Below are 18,574 nucleotides of genomic sequence, written 5' to 3' on the forward strand. Positions count from 1 at the left end.
TATTATTGTATGGAGTTTTATAGTTTTATAGTTTTTTTTTAAATATAAAGCACATTTATTCCACCAGTTCACAGTTCATTAGTTTTTCTAATGCAGCTTTAACCGATGCCCCATCTGAATACACTCTTAGGATCAGCCTGTGATTTTCTTCCCTTGATGTTCCACAGGCGGCCGCCAGGGTGCAGCAGAGAGCACGCTCCTTCTGCAGACATGGTGGGCGGGGCTCCGGAAAGTTTTTGCTCTGTTGCTATGGGGGAGAAGTTTGGGGCCCGCAGTCCCCGGTTGTTGCTAGGTAACAGGAGCGCTTGTGATCGAGGACCCCGCGACCGGAGACTTGGGTGAGGAGGAGAACTATGTTTAGTTTATACAATCTACAGCCTGTGTGCACACTGAGCCGGCAGCCTGCGTTTTCTGTTATCTCCGTTTTTATTGTAATTAATTGAAATGATTGTAATTAGATTTGTCTATTAGTTTCTACACGTATCGGGGTGCAGAGAGGATACTATTGGGGTGCAGTACGGCTCAGACATGTCGCATTCCATTCCTAAGGTTCTATTCACACTGCTCTGATTTGTGGCAAAAAAAATTAAGTAACTGTAAGACAAACGCAGGATTGTCTGCAACACAAATCCCTGATCCGTGTGAATGCAGCTCAGTATAAGAGATTTATCAAGGATTGGCTTGTTCTTTTTCCTTTTTTGTATTATAGCCACAGGCAACACATGAGCACCAAAAATCACCGATTTACTTCTAAAATCTGGGGGGTTGTGTAGCATACACCAGCATATCATGTGACCCCCCCCCCTTCCCCACCACAACACACTGTGGGACATGTATTATCATATCATCTCTGCGCCTAAAAAATGCCGGGATCTTTTTTTTTTTTGGGCACAGAATTGTTGCGGATCATTCATAATGAGTTTGTGCCAGAAAGAACAGATGTTTCCGACTATCCCGACACCTCAGTCTTTATTTTGGCGCAAGTGGTCATGGCCTAATTTTTCTACATTATCCGTCATATTTATGTGTATTTTGTCAGCATTTTTAGGTGCACTTTTTGGTGCACAACAGACCAGGAAAAAATGGTCAGAGAGCAAAATTAAGGCGCAGTCCATGTAAGATTTTAGCGCAAATCTTATTGATGTCTGCATTTTTATGGCGCACGACTATTTATTACCGTCTACCCATTATTTACTTACAGCATTATTTACTTGCGCCACTTTAATACATCGGTCTGTGCTTTCCGGAGACTGATCTCTGATGTCGACAGTCGTGCTTGCGCCAGAATTAGTAAATCCCCCTCACTGGATCTATCAGGAGGCTCGCTTACAATTGCGCTATAGCCTGCGCCAAGAATGGCCCCACTCGGCCAATTCAATGTCCCAGGAGCCCCCCCAACCCACCCAAGTGCCATAGAGGGGGAATAGGTTGCAATGCGCCAGGAATTGCAAGTCAAGGCTTGTATGCAGGTATTTAGGTGCAAAACCCATGATAACTCTCCTCCTATGCACCCAAAATGGCGCAAAATCACTGCAGCCATCAACACCTCATAACGTATGAAGCAGTCTAAGCAACTGTGATACATAAGAGCGTCTAAGACTGTCTCAAAACTGTCTCCAGGGGACTGTCTAATGATAAATCCCCCTCCCAATTGTGTCTTTTCGTGGATAGTACTTATCAATGCATAGAGCTAATTATGAGGCCGCTGTATTCACAAGCCTTCCTGATTTCTTGCTCATATGACTATACTCCTGGCAGCTTGTATTCTAATGATAAATGTGTAACACAAGCACGGGAAAATCTGATGCTTCAAAAAAATGAGTGTAAAAATCCTCCGTTTTTAGAAGGTGCGGCACATGGCTGCAGTAAATGCATTACTTTTCAGTGGATCCAGGTATAAGCTCATTATTTTGGGGGGATCGTTCATCTGTTCAGCTGTGTAGTAGATCATGTCCGTTCTGTTGTGTGCATGAGGCCCGGGTGTAAAAAAAAACAGACACCAGACTGAAGAAAATCGTCCATAAAAAATCAGAAGTAATCTTCCACAGTAATCTTCCACACAAACTAGCTATTGGACTATAAAAAAACCCTCAATTTGTAAAAAAAAAATAATTATAAAATGAAAAAATAAAAATAAATATATAATATACGTAGACAAACAGACTCACTGTCCGGGTCCACGGTCATAAAAAAGTATGGCCTTCTCTTTATTCGTCACAATGAAAGCATTAAAAGCATTACAGCACAGACAATTGGGCGCGTTTCTGACCCTCTAGGTCCTTATGATGTTGTGACCATCTATAAAAAAAACAGACTGCACAGAGATGTCGATTTTGTCAGACATAAATGCACTGAAACTACACAGACATTGGGGCTCATTTACTAAGGGTCTGTGGACCGCATTTTCTTCGGGTTTCCCGACGATTTCCGTTAGGCGCCGCATTTAACAGGGGTTTTTGGCGCGTGCAAACGTTTTTTGGTGCCGACTTTCATGCGCCGCAAATCGGGGGGCTTGGCCGTCAGACAACCCGACGGATTCAGACTGAGCGAGGGATTTAAAATTCAAATTGTGTCGCAAGACACGCACTTACATACACCGGGAAGAAGAAGGTGAACTCCGGTGTACCACCGGGGAAGCGACACATGCAGGAAATCGGGCGCACATGCTAGGTGAATCGCGCCGGACTTCATCTTTGTCGTACCGTCCGGATCGGGGATGGCGACAGGACTGGGTAAGTAAATTTTCCCCATAGAGTCAGACAGCGCTTCTCACTGTGTAGTGGCCATGCCGTGCTACTGCAGGCTTGCCACCCTTTTTTAAAGTTAGGGTGGTTTCACATTGGCGTGTGTGCTCAGCTTCCATTGCGCATCTGTTTTGTCTTCGTTTTGTCTCTGCAATGCTTCAGTTTTTTTGTCTTTGCGTCCACAAAAAAAGAAGTTTTCACATTGCTTTGAAAACATAACACCTGGTTTCCCAGCCTCATCAGTGATAAAAAAAAACCCTGACATTTCATCATTATTTTTTCTGTGGACCCATAGGGGAACATTTACTAAGGGTCCGTCCAACGCATTTCCGTTGGGTTTCCAGAATATTTCAGATTTGCCCTGAATTGCCCCGGGTTTTTGGTGCACGTGATCGGATTGTGGGGCATCGGCGCCGGCTTGCATGCGACACAAATCGGGGGGGGGGGGGCGTGGCCATCGGACAACCCGACTGATTCGGACAAACCGTGGAATTTAAAACTAAAACTAGAAGGTGTTACACTGTTTGACGATACACTGGTAGTGGTTTATTAGGCCAATTGCTAATGACAGGTTCCCTTTAAGCTGTAGTAAGCCAGCATGGCCACTACACAACGTATGTGCTGGATTTTAACCAATCTGATGATGGTGACTCGCCCTAACACTATATGTACACAACCGTTGGGGTACGCACCGTACCGTTCCGTCGCTGGGAAAAGATAGGACATGTATCTCTATATACCTCTATGGAGAAGTGCAGGGGCGAGCAGCGCTCACCCCCTCCTCCTTTCCCGTGTGCCGATGCCCGTGCTACCACAGCAGTCACACGTGAGTGGGAATGTAGCCTAAGAATAAGTCTTCAGAATCTAAAACCCTTTTATAATTTAGAAACATAACAGATTTGAGATCTTAAAGGAAACCTACCACCACGGATATACCTATTAAGGTAGATCCCCTGACAGGTTCCTCTTATGTATAGTAGTATAGCCCTTTTTAAGGCTAATTCTTTTGTGGCCCAGAACTTTTATAAATTTTAATTCCCCCAATATGCACATTTTCTAAAGAGACTACTGGGGAGTGGCCCCAGTAGCCTCTTGTGTCCCACCTACCCAGACATCTTCAGCGTGCAGCTACTGGTAGCTACGCAAACTTGCCTACAAAGCTGGGTTCTGCACATGCGCAGTAACTCTGGCTTCAGAGCCGAGACTGCGCATTCTGCGCATACGCAAAGCCTAGCTTTGCAGAAGAGTGTGCGCAGCTTCTCGCAGCTGCACGCTGAAGCTATCTGGTAGACGGAATGCAAGAAGCTACTCCACGTCCCAGTAGCCTCTTTAGGAAATTAGCATATTGGGGGAATTAAAATTTATAAAAGTTCTGGGCCACTAAAGAATTAGCGCTAAAAAGGGCTATACTACTCTACATAGCCACACACCGGCTTCTCCCACTAGGCCGTGCGCACTGGCTGCTAGGGTGCACGCGCCGGGTCTTTAAGACTTAAAGGGCCAGTGTCCTCCTGATTGGAGTTCGCTAATTAGGCTCCATTAGTGCTCCCAGATGCTTTCCTGTGTTCCTGACTCCAGCGTTCCCAGACGCCTCCGTGTTCCTGTGTGTCCCCAGCTTTCCCAGATGCCTCTGTGTTCCTGTGTGTCCCCAGTTTTCCCAGACGCCTCTGTGTTCCTGTGTGTCCCCAGCTTTCCCAGATGCCTCTGTGTTCCTGTGTGTCCCCAGTTTTCCCAGACGCCTCTGTGTTCCTGTGTGTCCCCAGTTTTCCCAGATGCCTCTGTGTTCCTGTGTGTCCCCAGTTTTCCCAGACGCCTCCGTGTTCCTGTGTGTCCCCAGTTTTCCCAGATGCCTCTGTGTTCCTGTGTGTCCCCAGCTTTCCCAGACGCCTCCGTGTTCCTGTGTATCTCCAGCGTTCCCAGACGCCTTTGTGCTTCCTGCTGTGCCTTCCAGGGTTCCAGTCCAGCAGTGTCTTAAGTCAGTGCCTGTGTTACCAGTGTTCCCCTGTGTGCCTGCTGTCATCCCAGGCACACCGCGGGCCTCATACCATCTACCGCGGTGGTCCATAGGGTCCACAGACTCCTCCCTCTGGACTCTTCCCATAGAGACTTTTAGTTCTGTTGTCTGTGTGACCGTTACAGTTTCCTTTAAACCCCAGGTGCAAAATTGAAATATGATAGAAGGACTTTCTGTCTGGCGCCAGAACTGCAGCGCCGGATCTGTATTACAACTGTATTGCCCATTGCTGCAGTCCAGCCGTCAGATGGGGAGTCCTTGCATGCAAGGATTCCCGTTTTGTACAAGTGTCCCTGGGATCGTCTCCATTTCCATGAGCTGCAGGAATCCTTCTAGGTGTGACTCCTCTATATTATACACAGTATTGGACATTCCCTTGAAGGGTTTTTTGAGGGGGCAGCATTTGTAGAAATTTTTTGTTTTATGATTTGTTGGTGCCACAATTTAGCTTCTTCTCCAACACTCACACCTTTTTTTTCCCCGTTGCTCAATTTATGTGCAGCTTTTAAAATCTGTCACTTTTCCTGCACTTCCAGTTTCCTGACACTTTTTTTTTGGCCCAATTTTTGGGCACGTAATTAACTGGTTCACGACCACCCACCGTGTATTGACGGCGGGTGGCGGGTCACGCTGCATGGAGAGGGCTCACAGGCTGAGCCCTCTCCATAGCCGGTAAGTCTTTGCTGCAGCAATTGGAGCTTGCACTGATCGCGGGTTTTATCACAGCGATCTCTGCCGGCAAAGCTTGGCTGATAGCACATTGTAATGAATGAGGAGGAAAATCCCCATATACTGCCATACTTTAGTATGGCAGTATATGATATGATCGATCAGACAACCTAGGGTTAAAGTACCCTAGGGAATCTGAAAAATAGTAAAAATAAAAATAAAAAAAAGTTAATTTTTTTTTTTTTTTAAAAACATAAAAATTCAATCACCCCCCTTTCCCTAGAACTGATATAAATATAAATAAACAGTAAAAATCATAAGCACATTAGGTATTGACGCGTCCAAAAATGCCCGATCTATTAAAATATACTAGCAGTTTTTCACTGCGTTTAACCCCGTAACGGAAAATAGCGCCCAAAGTCGAAAATGGCACTTTTTTGCCATTTTGAAAAATACTTGCAACATCTATAAAAAGTAATCAAAAGGTCGTACAGTCCTAAAAATGATAACCATTGAAAATATTATCAAATGTCGCAAAGAATTACACCACCCACAGCTCCGTACAACAAAGTATAAAAAAGTTATTAGCGCCAGAAGATGGCAAAATCAAAAAAAAAAATGTGTACAGGAGGTTTTAAAAAACTATAAAACTATACAAATTTGGTATCCCCGTGATCATACCGACCCAAAGAATAAAGTAGACATGTCATTTGGGGAGCACAATGAAAGCCGTAATATCCAAGCCCACAAGAATACGGCGCAAATGCGTTTTTTCACCATTTTCACTGCATTTGGAATTTTTTTCCCACTTCCCAGTACATGGCATGGAATATTAAATACCATCACTATGAAGTGCCATTTGTTACGCAGAAAACAAGCCATCACACAGCTCTTTACGTGTAAAAATAAAAAAGTTATAGATTTTTGGCATGCGCCAGTTTATTTTTGCAACACAATCTCAAATCCCCATCTAACAAACCACACAAAAAAAAATAGACCATGCAACAAACATAATAAATAACCCCAACTGGCTATGCAAAAAAAAATTATGAAAATCTCACAGTTGACATCTGTATATGGTCCATTTTTTTACGCAGATGATGTTTCTCAGGTGTTTTAACGTCTAATTTTTGCACACCATCTGGGTTTTTTTTTGCGACTGTACTGTACAATCAACCAAATGAAAACAGATGTGTTTTTTTTACGGGCAAACGTTTCAAAAATTCAACGTGTGGCATCACCCTAAGTGTCAGCTCATGCGCTTCTGGTCCAATTGGATTGGAAGCGATGGCATCACATACATCGTGCCCGTTCTTAAACCTGTTTTTCACCAAAAACGCACCCCCTTTTTTATTAAAGGGGGGTTGTCTGAGATGTATATTAATTCTTTTCCCAGTAGCAGTCACCAGCCTCCCGATTCATAGCAAAGACCTGGAGAACCTTGGGTAAGAGCAACGCTGGACCCGCCTGAAGAGTAATAAGGTTTTATATTGTTATTTCTGGGTATTTTAAAGAAAATAATGAATATTTTGAAAACCCCATTTATCGTTCACATAGGTATACGTCTATTTCTGAACTCGAAAGCGGAGAATTTCTTGCAGTATAGAAGTTATCCCGATATAAATCATATGCCGCCAGCCCACCCACATGAGGGATAAGCCAGTTAAAATAATTCACAAACAGTGAAATAAGATTGACCTGCTAAATTGAGAAATCTGTGACTGGAATTAATGTGTGATGAATAGGATTATCCCATCAGGGCAAGTTTCTATGAGATGATCAGCAGTAACTGCAAGGAAAATTAGATTTAACAGTGCATTAAATTGCGTATTTAGGAGGCATCGACCACTAGATTATTTCCAAATACCGAGTCATGCTTCTGAAAATGAAAAGCAGTGCTGCCGGAAGAAAAAAAGCTAATGCTCTTGTTAATTTATTATACAGGCAACCACAGAAGAGATGTCAGACAGAAGGGGCCATTTGCATTTTAGACTCAATTATGCAGAGGAGCTGAGAATCAAGAAAGAGCTGGAAAGATTGCTTAAGCCTCCTCATAGGGCTATCAGACATGATATGGCGGAACTCGGGCCCAAAAGCAGCTCACCCCTATCTCTGATGCAAGACCCTTCTATCCCCCAGTCAAATCAATTTAATTCTCTCTCACGTCCAAGATCTGGGGTTAGAAGCAAGCCTTATTCATCTGCCTGTCAATCTGCGCCAACCTCAGCTGTGTCAAACACTGCCGAGATCCATCATGATGAGAATAAAGTAAAAGATTCTACCTCTACGTCTAAAGATTTCACTCAAGAACTAAAAGACGAAATACATTTGCACCAACTCCAAAGGAATGAACACAACGAAGCAAGACCTGCCATTGCATCACTGGTTGGCACCACCAAACCTGTTATGGTTTTCACACGGCCAGAGCCACCATCAAAGCCTAGATCTTACATGCCCCAGGATTCAGTGAGGCCCCGTATCGCTAAGAAGTCTCCAATCGTAGAGAAGAAGGTGACAAAAAGGCAAAAGGTAACACCAGCCCCTTCCTCCAAGATGAAGAAAGTTGTGGATGTCAGGTCAACCGAAGACAGTGACTGTGACACTAGATCTTCTTCAAGTTCTGATTCTGAAGACAGTGATGACTCTGAGAGAAGAAGGAAAAGCAGTAAGAAGACAAAGAAACGACTTATGAAGAAAACAAAGTCCTTGGCTACATCAGAGCAAGATCAAGATGGTGGTGATGAGCCTAAAAGCTCTTTGTCTTCTAGGGCAAGTGTAAGATCTCATGTGGTGGAAACTTCTGCAACTAACTTAGATATGGACCAAAATACCACCAAGGAAGTCATAGAAAGGACAACCATAAGTGTGGTGCCACCGGTGAAGACCATGGCCAGGTCGGTAGATGAAATCATAGCTTCGCTCCGTTCTCCTCAGACATATACAGCTTCAGACTTGATGATAAAGCAGTTAATGGAGAGTGTACTGGGACTGGACTATAACATGGCGCCTGGGGTAAGTCTTCTGTTTTTAGATTGTCCACCATTTGGATAATTCTGGCCATTTGACCGGTTGTGATTTAGCATATTTAGCACAAATATATTGGCAGTCATTTTTACTCCAAGAACAATGCCATGGTTGGGATGTAGAGCGTGGACACTGTGAAGGACCCAACCAATCTAAGATATTATGAATAGGCCACAAAAATCCTTTAAAGCTATGTTTTGGGATGTTTTTGAAGAAACCGATTAGGCCAAGTATATTGTAATCATAAACTTGTTATTTTAGGAAAATAAAGAAGAAAAAATTGATGTACAAGAAGATGAGATGGAGAAGCCACGGACGGAAAGTACAGACACAGAATTTGCAGAAGCTCAGCCAGCAGAGCAGGTTGGAAGGGACATATACCTCTTATGTTACAGTAAATATAATTCTTATTCGCCATATACAGGATAGAGGAAAAATGTTTGACCACTGGGTCCCCAGCATTCACAAGAAAGTCCCTTATACTGAATGGAAAGCAGATTCACTGCCTGAACTCCTTCTCCTTTCATAGGACTTGCAGGATAACTATGTCCCATATACACAATAAGCAGCAAATGGACTGCAAAGTGAGAAAGACTTTACATTCATGCTATGCTTTACGTTACCTGGCTCCCTGCCAGCAGCATGTGGTGAGTCCCGGAGGAGGGGCAGCTGCCTGTGTGCCTGTGTCTCCTCATGCATGCTCAATGCACATGACAGGAAGTGGGGAGTGGGGATTGAGCTGCATAAGGAGAGAAGACTGATACAGGCACACATAGACTGCAGCTGCCCCCGGGACTCACCACACATTGCTGGCAGAGAGCCAGGTAAAGTAAGTTAAAGGTTTATAACGTACTGTAATGATTCAGAATGCTTACATAGGCATTTGAATTTGATATCAAAGGCTATTGGAATCTGCCACCAGCTAAAAATAATATTACTGGTGGCAGGTTTGCTTTGAAGGGGCTTTTAGGTGCCAATTTTCATGGAATCAGGGGGTCCCTGTGGGCAAAGTGTGTTTGGACACTTATACCCCGTTCTGTGGGTAACAACCCCCCTTTTCTTTAAATTTTTGGTGTATACAATCATTTAGAGGTGAGCGAATCTTCCAAGATTCACTTTGCCGAATCTTTTAAAAGTCCAAATCTATTAACCGATCCAAACCGATGTTGCTCCAATTTTCATGGAAATTGGTATACAACCAGCCTCTAGACCTCTAATCCCATCTAGTACTATAAAAGACTAAATCTTAATAGAAAGCTCAAGGTTTTTACTAATTCTTCCCTTTTTCTCTGCCCATCCACCTTCCCTAAGCTCGGGGAAGAACGACAGGATAGATATGTGCCATACAACAAGATTAGTCCAAAGCAAAAATATTCAACTTTGATTCGTTGCTTGAAGAATGGAAGATTTTTAACAATTTGCCCATCTCTACTTAGTAGTAGGGGGTTTGAATGCTGGGATCCCAGCATATTCTTGAAAGGTTCTTGGACACTCCTTTGGGACTATCTTGTGACTCAATGGGAAATATGGGCTGCGTGCCCTCGTCCGAATACCCTGCGTTCTACGCATGCGCTACGGGCCTACGGGTGTGCAGCTGTAGCTCCGAGGCCGGCGCTACTGCGCATGCGCAGAACGCCGGGTACTCGGACGAGGGCGCGCAGCTACAAGGAGCTGTGCGCCGAAGATTACCTGGTAGGCGGAGGTATGAGGCTACTGGGGCGTGGAGTAGCCGCGACGTGTAGCCTCATGTCCGGCTACTCCACGCCCCAGTAGCCTCTTAAGAAAATTAGCATTTACAAGCAATAAAGTTTACAAAAGGATAGCCGGGACGTGAGGATTAGCCCAAAAAAGGGGCTCACGTACCATTCATCCACCTACCACCCGTTCTACCTTTATAGGTAGAATCGTGGTGGTAGGTTCCCTTTAAATTTGAGAGATGTTCATTTCTGTCTTGAAAAAATGACAGGATGAAGTAATGCATGTTTCACATGTTCCACCTTCCCAGTATTTATTAGTCCCATGATGTCATTTTCTCTATTACATTTAGCCTGATGTCCAGGTTATCCATCTAGATGTCACATTGACTGATGACAGCCCATCCAGCCGGGCGTCTCTTTCCATGGGTAAAGACGAGGGAGAGCGAAGTCACCAAGTATCCATGTCATCTAAGGAGGGATCCATAACACCTCTGAAGGTGGAAGAAATGACAGAAGAAGAAGCCAGAGAAATCCTCAAGTCATCTTCTCAGGTACAGCACAGGTCTTACACATTAGATATAAATTGGGCAGCTGGAACCCCTATAATATGTCTAAAGGTGGTGTCACACGTGGCGTTTTGAATCCGTTTTTGGCCCGTTTTTTAAGCATGCAGTTTTCAGTGCGTTAAAAAAGATAATTGGGAAAAAAGGGCCAAAAACTGATTCAAAACGCCATGTGTGACACCACCCTAAGGGTACAGTCACACACAGCGCTGCGCAATGGGGGACGTGCCTCAGGCTGAATGCGTCTGCACTAAAAGGCATGCGTTCGGTAAACAATCACATGCGTTTCACTGGAAACGCTAATGAGTTCGCCCTGAGGCACGGCACCCTGCGCTTGAATCGCAGGGCTAGCGCTGCGCAACAGCAGAGTGTGACTGCATCCTGAATCTGTTTGTCCCTGGGGTGCGGTCACATGCGGTGTTTGTGATGTCCTTTACATGTTACCATGCCTTTTGAAACTGTATTTCATTGCTGGAACTGTAATCAGCTGTGAAAATGTTAGCACAGCTGCTTACACTTCCAGCAATGAAGAAAAACGCTTTCAAATCAGCCAAACGCATTGTAACATGTAAAATCACTTTGCAAACGCCACGTGTGACCACAACCTTACTATAAAGGAAAAACAGCTTCCTAATTTGCATGACTCTACCTATCGTCCAAAACGAATAAACCTTTGATTGCTGATAAAGCAGTGGCCTCTGGGTGGTGGCACACGTGGCACTTTGAACCCGTTTTTAGTCATGCGTTTTTGTCCGGTTTTCCCAATTGTCTTAATTAAAAATGGACAAAAAACTGATGCGTTTTCAAAAAAACACATGCATTTTTTAACGGGCTGAAAAGGCATGACTAAAAACGGGTTCAAAGTGCCATGTGTGCCACCATCCTTGTAACTGTTGGTAGTCAAGCGACCAAAGCTGCCACTCATTACTCAAACCAAAGGCTGTGGTCAAACGTGGCGTTTTGAACCTGTTTTTGGGCTGTTTTTAAGTAGTCCGTCAAAAAATGCATGCGTTTTTTTAAACCGCATCCGTTTTTGACAGGTTTTACCAATTATCTTAATTAAAACTGGTCAAAAAATGATGCGTTTTTAAAAACCGCATGTGTTTTTCAAAAAGGCATGCGTTTTTGACGGACTGCTTAAAAACAGGCCAAAAACGGGTTCAAAGCGCCACGTGTGCCACGACCCTAAACGCTTGCAATCGGGAATCAGCAACACATGTTTTGTTTGGTTAAAGCTCACCTGTGATCTGGACAAACGCTGTGAACAATTGCGTGTGAACCCTACCTCACAATTCATTTTCTGCTGTTTGTGATCAAATGTGCTTACAAACACAACTTTAACGCTGGGACTGTTGCACACCCAAAAATATAAACTGAATCACAAATCTTTATTTGGGCAACACAAAAAATGCAGAATTTCTAAAAGTAGCACATAAGGGCCCACATTTACTAAAGCCCCTGCGCAATTTTCTGGCTGACTTTGCACTTTCTTTCTAGAGCAAACTGCTTGCACATGTAGTTAAGAAGTGTCCGAGACACCTTTGTGGCGCATGCGACACTATGCTGCGCACGCTGCACTATTCTTCATGTGACACAAATGTCTGTACTGAAATGGGCTTCCAATGCTCACTTGAACCGTGTGCCACATTTAACATGCAAAATCCATGAGGATTTTGTTGCACGCCCCATGATAAAGGTGTGCCAAAAGAAAAGTGTTGCACTCTGTCAGAGCAGTGCAGGGAGAGCTAGCTTCATGAAGAACGGGCACCACAAATCATGAGTCTGCCGCATTCTGCACTATACACAGGCAAACTTCACGATTTTTAGTAAATGTGGGCCATTGTCTTTACTTGACACAGCTCAGAATCGGGCACAACCATGAGGTTATCCAGGAGGTGCCATAAATAAATGTAAACATACAATAGTATAAAATAGAGCATTATAAAACGTCCAAATCTCATAAGTACAAAATCAGAAAAAATTAATCCCAATGGCAGCAATAAGAGATCATAGTACACCGGTGTCCGATATAGGTGGACCTCCAGAAGAACTGACCACACGTGTATAGCTGGTGATCTACGCAATATGTAGCCGCTATAGTATTATCTCATTGCAGCTAGAGCTACACATTGGGGGGCATGCATTAACAGTGTTGCAAGGTCTGTGCTTTTGGCTCACAAATCGCTTGGTAATTAACACAGGGATGTTAGATTGTGGCGCATGGTCTTAATGAATTGGCGCATGACCGAAAATGGTCGGAACTAACTCCACATTCATGAAGGTGAAATAGAACTTGGTAGACCAGCTTTTAGCTCATCTATTTGTGCGCCAATTGTGGCAAAAAAAAGTGTTGGTATTGGCATGCTGCACCCAAATTGAGCGAGCAAAAAAAAATGTGGAAAAAAGGAGCAATATTGTGGTGCCGACACTTCATAAATATGTCGCACAAGGCACAGGAAGGGAAAAAAAATCTCTCAAAAGCTGGTGGAAAGTCAATAATGCATAACCCTCATTGACATGGACAACGCCGCTGTGTAACCCGGCTGTAATTCTCTGTATGTAAGTGAATATATTTATTTATTATCCACCGACTTCAGATAATATTAGTAATATTGTGGTCCCCTGACTAGATAGATAAAGGTCATGCATGAAATCCTGGCGGGTCTGACTATGCTCAGCAGTAACCTCTGCATCTCCATTGTGTCCCAGGATGACTGCAGTATTTGCTGTGTCGGAGCTGAGGGTCTGTTGCTTTTGTGAGCGGTGGCGACTCCCTGGCTGTGTTTGGAGGGAGGGGCAGTGGGGAGAAATCACCAGGCGTTGACAGAAAAACTATTTGTATTTTCACTGATTGAAAAAAACCTCTTGTTTTCCCCTTTTAAACCCCTGAAACGTTCATCTTGGTGTTTTTTTTGTAATCCTTCAGATCTCCGTCTCGGACTTCATTCATGTGAAAGGAGATCCAGCACCGATGACGATTCGCGAGACACCAAGGACTCGCCCTTCTTCAGCTCTACTCGCCACCTGGAAGCCGAGAACAAAGTAATTACTACAATAGTGTTAAGGACCGTAGCTTATCCCTTATGTCTACATTGTCTTTTGCATCTCAGTTCTAGTGAAGCAGTGAATTTTGAGGCCTTAGGGTACGGTCAAAAGTACCACTACTGTACAAGTGCAACGCTAGTGCAGGGGGCTGTGCCTCTGCCTGATCTCATTAGCGTTTCCAGTGAAACACATGCAATTGCTTTCCGTTTGCATGCAGTTTACTGCCAATGCAAATGCGCCCGAGCCGTAGCACGCCCATATTGCGCTAGTGTTATGCTAGTAAAGGCAGCACTAGCGGTACAGGTGATCGAATCCTAATTTTACACAAGACCATGTTGCATTTTGAAGTTGCACATAGGCAAAATATTGCCAAAATTAATGCACCATGGGACATCATATAGACATTAATCTCATGCACATTTCATAACACACAATGTTGACCCTGTTTTTTGGGGCTAAAACACACCAGACGTGAGTTGTCCTGTGAACCCCTGATCATATGCTGACGGATTTCACGGACCAAACCCAGTACCAATAATAAGACTCTAAGGGTGATGCCACACGTCACCTTTTTGAACCGTTTTGAAGCATAAGTTTTGAACTAGTGTAAAAAACAAATGTGTATTTGAATGTTTACCATGCGTTTGGCTGGTTTTTATCTGTTTCACAGCTGCCTACACTTCTAGAAATGAAGCAGCCAAACGCATGGTAAATACTAAAAAACGCATGCTTTAAAACGGTCCAAAAACGCAACGTGTGGCATCACCCTAAGCATCATACGTGATACAGGGAGTCCCTTATTCCTTGCAAAACAACAGCACCAAACTGTATTTATGATTACAGCAGGGACTCCTTGTATCATATATCACTATGATGCTCAGAGTCTAATTAATATAATTAGATATAAAGAAGCTTAAAGGGAACCTGTCATCAGAAATCGACCTAATTAACCATTAACCAGTATGTTGTGAAGCAGATTAACACCTTCCAGTTCATGTTTCTTTCATGGTCCAAAGTCATGGAGGCGGAGAGCTCAGAATTGAAGTCAAGCTCTCCTCACCTCAGAATGAAGGAGATCTGGTTATTGATGTGTTTGGATGCAGGGCTATCAATTACAGTGAATAGGCCGTTTGAAGTGAGGAAAGCTTGACTTCAGTGTTAAACTCTCCACCTCCAAATTACTTGTCACTTCAAAGTTGATTTTTCTGGACGATGCCACAGTGGTGGGCTGATTCCACAGGGCTGCATGATCCAGATCTTGTGTTTTATAATCATGTGTATGGCTTCCTCTGTCCCCAAAATGGATCTTTTATAATATGCAGATTTATTACAAAGGCTACTGGGGGTGTCACCATAGCCTCTGCTAGCCTCTGGGGTCTATGGCTATTACAAGCCCCCAGTAGCTTTCCAGAGATGTCCCCTTGTGCGTCTGTAATTAATCAATGTCCTATCCATAGGAAAGGTTATTCATTGGAGTTTGAGGGTCCAATACTCAAATCCAAGAACCAGTCAGAACTATTCACATTAGATAACCTTCCAAACCCACTAAAATGGAAGGATTCTTAAGATTTTCACCTAATTTGTACTTTTATACAGGTTTATTGGTTGTAGAAAAAGACAGACATGAAAACCCCACATTTTCTGACTCTCACTCCATTTATTGGATTTTTTTACACCCTCACCTGGGAACTGATCACCTGCAACTATATCCTAAGCGTTGGAGGCTAATATATCCGGACCATATTGTGCTGACCTTTATAAATTCATAAACTGCGTCTACCATTTCATTTCCAGACAGCTTCATAAAAAGAGAAGAGCTCTGATTTTCTAAGGCGATCACCTTGGCATTTTGGTGACCCCATGCATGCCCTTACTCATCTACCGTCCCATGATGCTTCTTCTCCAAGACCAGATTATATATGAGCAAAAAATAGCAGCGGAAGACAAAAGGAGCTCATACCCTTCAATAAATACTGTCAGATTATCAATGGCACAGAAACGCACTGACATATCCCCCCCCCCCCCTGCTCTCACAAAGCAGAAAATATTTAGGTCTGTGCATTAGGCAGAAATTGGCCACACACGGAGCTCCAGCTCTTCTGTCTCCCAACATAAAGAATGATAAATAGCCGGGGTAGGGAGATGTGAGCCTAGAAAAACAGGCACCTTTTTACCTGCAACATGCCAAAAACAACTCCTCTATTGCTGATAGACCTCTGGGAATGTTTGCCAATGAGGAAAGTTCCTGGGGAGGCTGTCAGGACGGTCCTGCCAAACCTAGAGAAAGGGCTGAGGTGACAGGGTGACATCATGCAGAGGTCAGCTACGTTCTCTAGGAATGTGAAAGCTCCCAACAATAGCTGTACATGTTGCAGAGTTCTAGGATTGTGTTTGTTTTTGAGTGAAGTATTTTACTGAAGAGCTTAGAGGTTCTTCCTCTAAATTGTCTTAAAAGCTCAATAAAGCAATTATTTTGGATGAATTTTGTAGCAATTTACACCAGAATATTGGTATGTTTTACTTAGTCCAACCTAAAATATATGCATGTGTCTAAAAATGTGAAAGTTTAGGGAATGCTTACATTCAGAGGCAGATGTAGGGTAAAGGGAACCTGTCATCAGCCACTGGCCTAATAAACCACTACCAGTACAGGCAGTCCCCGGGTTACGTACAAGATAGGGTCTGGAGGTTTGTTCTTAAGTTGAATTTTTATGTAAGTCGAAACTGTATACTTTAGAATTGTAGATCCAGACAAAAAAAATTTTGGCCCCAGTGACAATTGGAGTTTAAACATTTTTTGATGTAATGGGACCAAGCATTATCAATAAAGCTTCTGTCTGTAACTATGGGTTGTCTGTAAGTCGGGTGTCCTTAAGTAGGGGACCGCCTGTATATTAGATAATGGGGCAGATTTAGTTATCAGACCCTGCGCAATCACTGCGGTGTGTTCCCCGACTCCAATGCACAGCTGCCGCGATTCACTAAGATCGTGCTCCCGATATCCTGCATCTGTGGCTTCCCCGATCAGGTCCGCCGGAGTTCACCTTCTTATACCTGGTGCATATAAGTGCTTGATCTTGCGACACAAATCAAAGTTAAATTGCGCAGTTTATCCGAATCCATCGGATCGCCCGCCGCCCCCTCCCCAATTTCTGTCGCATGAAAGTCGGCGCCGTTGCGCCAAAATCCGCTTGCCTGCAACACAAACCCTGGTTCGATCCCCGAAAAGTCGGAAAAACCGACAAAAATGCGTCCGTGGGACCCTTAGTAAATAAGCTCCAATGTATTCAGCCTGCACAACCTTGTTGTGTTGTTGCAATTGATCCAGGGATCCAACCTAAGTTGCTATAGTAAAAATTAGGATCAAGCACATCGGTAAGTTTCAACATGCGTTTAATATTTTCAAAGTGTGACTTTACAGCAGTAGCGTATGACTTTTCAGCCACTTTTGCGCATCCCATGACGTGCAGCATGCACGATTCCCAGCGCCAATTACTTGTACCAGACCCTTTATCTAGCTTTATATTTGAAAAAGGCCAAAAGTGGCTGAAAAGGTCATACGCTACTGCTGTAAATTCACATTTTGAAAATGTTAAACCATGTTCAAACTTACCGATGTGCTTGGTCCTAAATTTTACTATAGTACACTACCAGTATATTGTCAAGCAGCGTAACACCTTCTAGTTTTTGTTCCTTTCATGGCCCAGTATGGTGGCATGATCCAGAAAATCAACTTTGAAGTGAGATGTAAATTGGTTCCTGGCGCAGTCTATGGGCAGTGCGCAGGCACGGGGCGTCCAGCCCATTACACTGCCGACTCTGCCCCTTCACACCCACCCACCTGGTGACGTAAGGGGGAAAGCCAGGTACTGTGCCTATTTCAGAACTTGCTTATAGGCTCACAAGCTCCTGATTATTTTTGCGCAAATGTTTTTCTGAAATTTGCACAATTGTGCAACCTATGCAAAACAGTTGCATACGCCTAGTGGGGACTGCACAAGTTAGTGATACATCAGCCCATATATATAAACTGGTGCTTATATATAAACTGGTAGATTTAATTTGCACATTCATTTGCAACTTACAACTATTACATTATTTAATAGTGTCGCACACTCTTAGTTGATCCGGTCTGTTTTCAGGATGTGCAAGAGTTTTTTTTTTCTTGGTGCACTTTGCTTCATGCTGTTGCGACAGAATTATGGCACAGCGCAGTAGTGATTGTGGTGCTAACTAGGAAGACACACCACCATGTCCCTTTATGTGCACATTTTAAAAAAGTTTTGGACAAAATACATGTGTAAGCTCCAAATACAGTATTTTTCCTGCAAATTTGGACAAAAAAATGGCACCTTGTGCAGTTGCCTTTTGTATTATTATTGAATACTGGCGCACAGTCTTCAATAATCTGGTGCACTCTGCACTGCTCAGGAAGTGTCACCAACTTTTTTTAGGTGTATCTTTAACATACAGGGGCACATTTACTTACCCTGCCGCTGGAGTTTACAGAAAGTGCATTGTCCCACGATAAAGATTGTGCGCCCAATATCCTGCATGTGTCGCTTCCCCGCTCAGGTCCGACAGAGTTCACCATCTTTTTAGTGGTGCATGTAAGTGCTTGGGCCTGCGATACAATTTGAGATTAAAATCGCACTCAGTCCTAATCAGTCGGATCGTCCGACGGCGCCCACCCTAAATTGCGTCGCTTGTAAGCCAGTGCAGCTGCGCCAATAAATGGTTGTGTGCACCAAAATCCCAGCGCAGACACTTTTTAAATACCTATGCAAGCCGTGTAATCCCCTGAAAAGGGTGCACAGT

General features: G+C 43.7%; 1 protein-coding gene across 7 annotated transcripts in view; it reads left to right on the forward strand.

The window, feature by feature from the left end:
• Window positions 1-201: 201 nt before the first annotated feature.
• The window catches only part of TTC6 (tetratricopeptide repeat domain 6), an 88,782-nt gene continuing 70,409 nt past the window's right edge, over window positions 202-18,574 (forward strand). Inside the window, exons 1-6 of one of the 7 annotated variants that reach the window (XM_072115555.1) lie at window positions 208-338; window positions 6,824-6,909; window positions 7,372-8,439; window positions 8,713-8,814; window positions 10,499-10,699; window positions 13,638-13,753. In XM_072115555.1, coding sequence (XP_071971656.1) covers window positions 7,387-8,439; window positions 8,713-8,814; window positions 10,499-10,699; window positions 13,638-13,753 — 1,472 coding nt within the window. In that variant the 5' untranslated portion in view covers window positions 208-338; window positions 6,824-6,909; window positions 7,372-7,386. Of the gene's footprint in view, window positions 339-6,823; window positions 6,910-7,371; window positions 8,440-8,712; window positions 8,815-10,498; window positions 10,700-13,637; window positions 13,754-18,574 lie in introns of all 7 variants that reach the window. The other 6 variants (XM_072115554.1, XM_072115553.1, XM_072115556.1 and 3 more) reach the window with 6 other exon arrangements.

Source organism: Engystomops pustulosus, chromosome 7, assembly GCF_040894005.1.
Source record: "Engystomops pustulosus chromosome 7, aEngPut4.maternal, whole genome shotgun sequence".
Taxonomy (NCBI): Eukaryota; Metazoa; Chordata; class Amphibia; order Anura; family Leptodactylidae; genus Engystomops; species Engystomops pustulosus.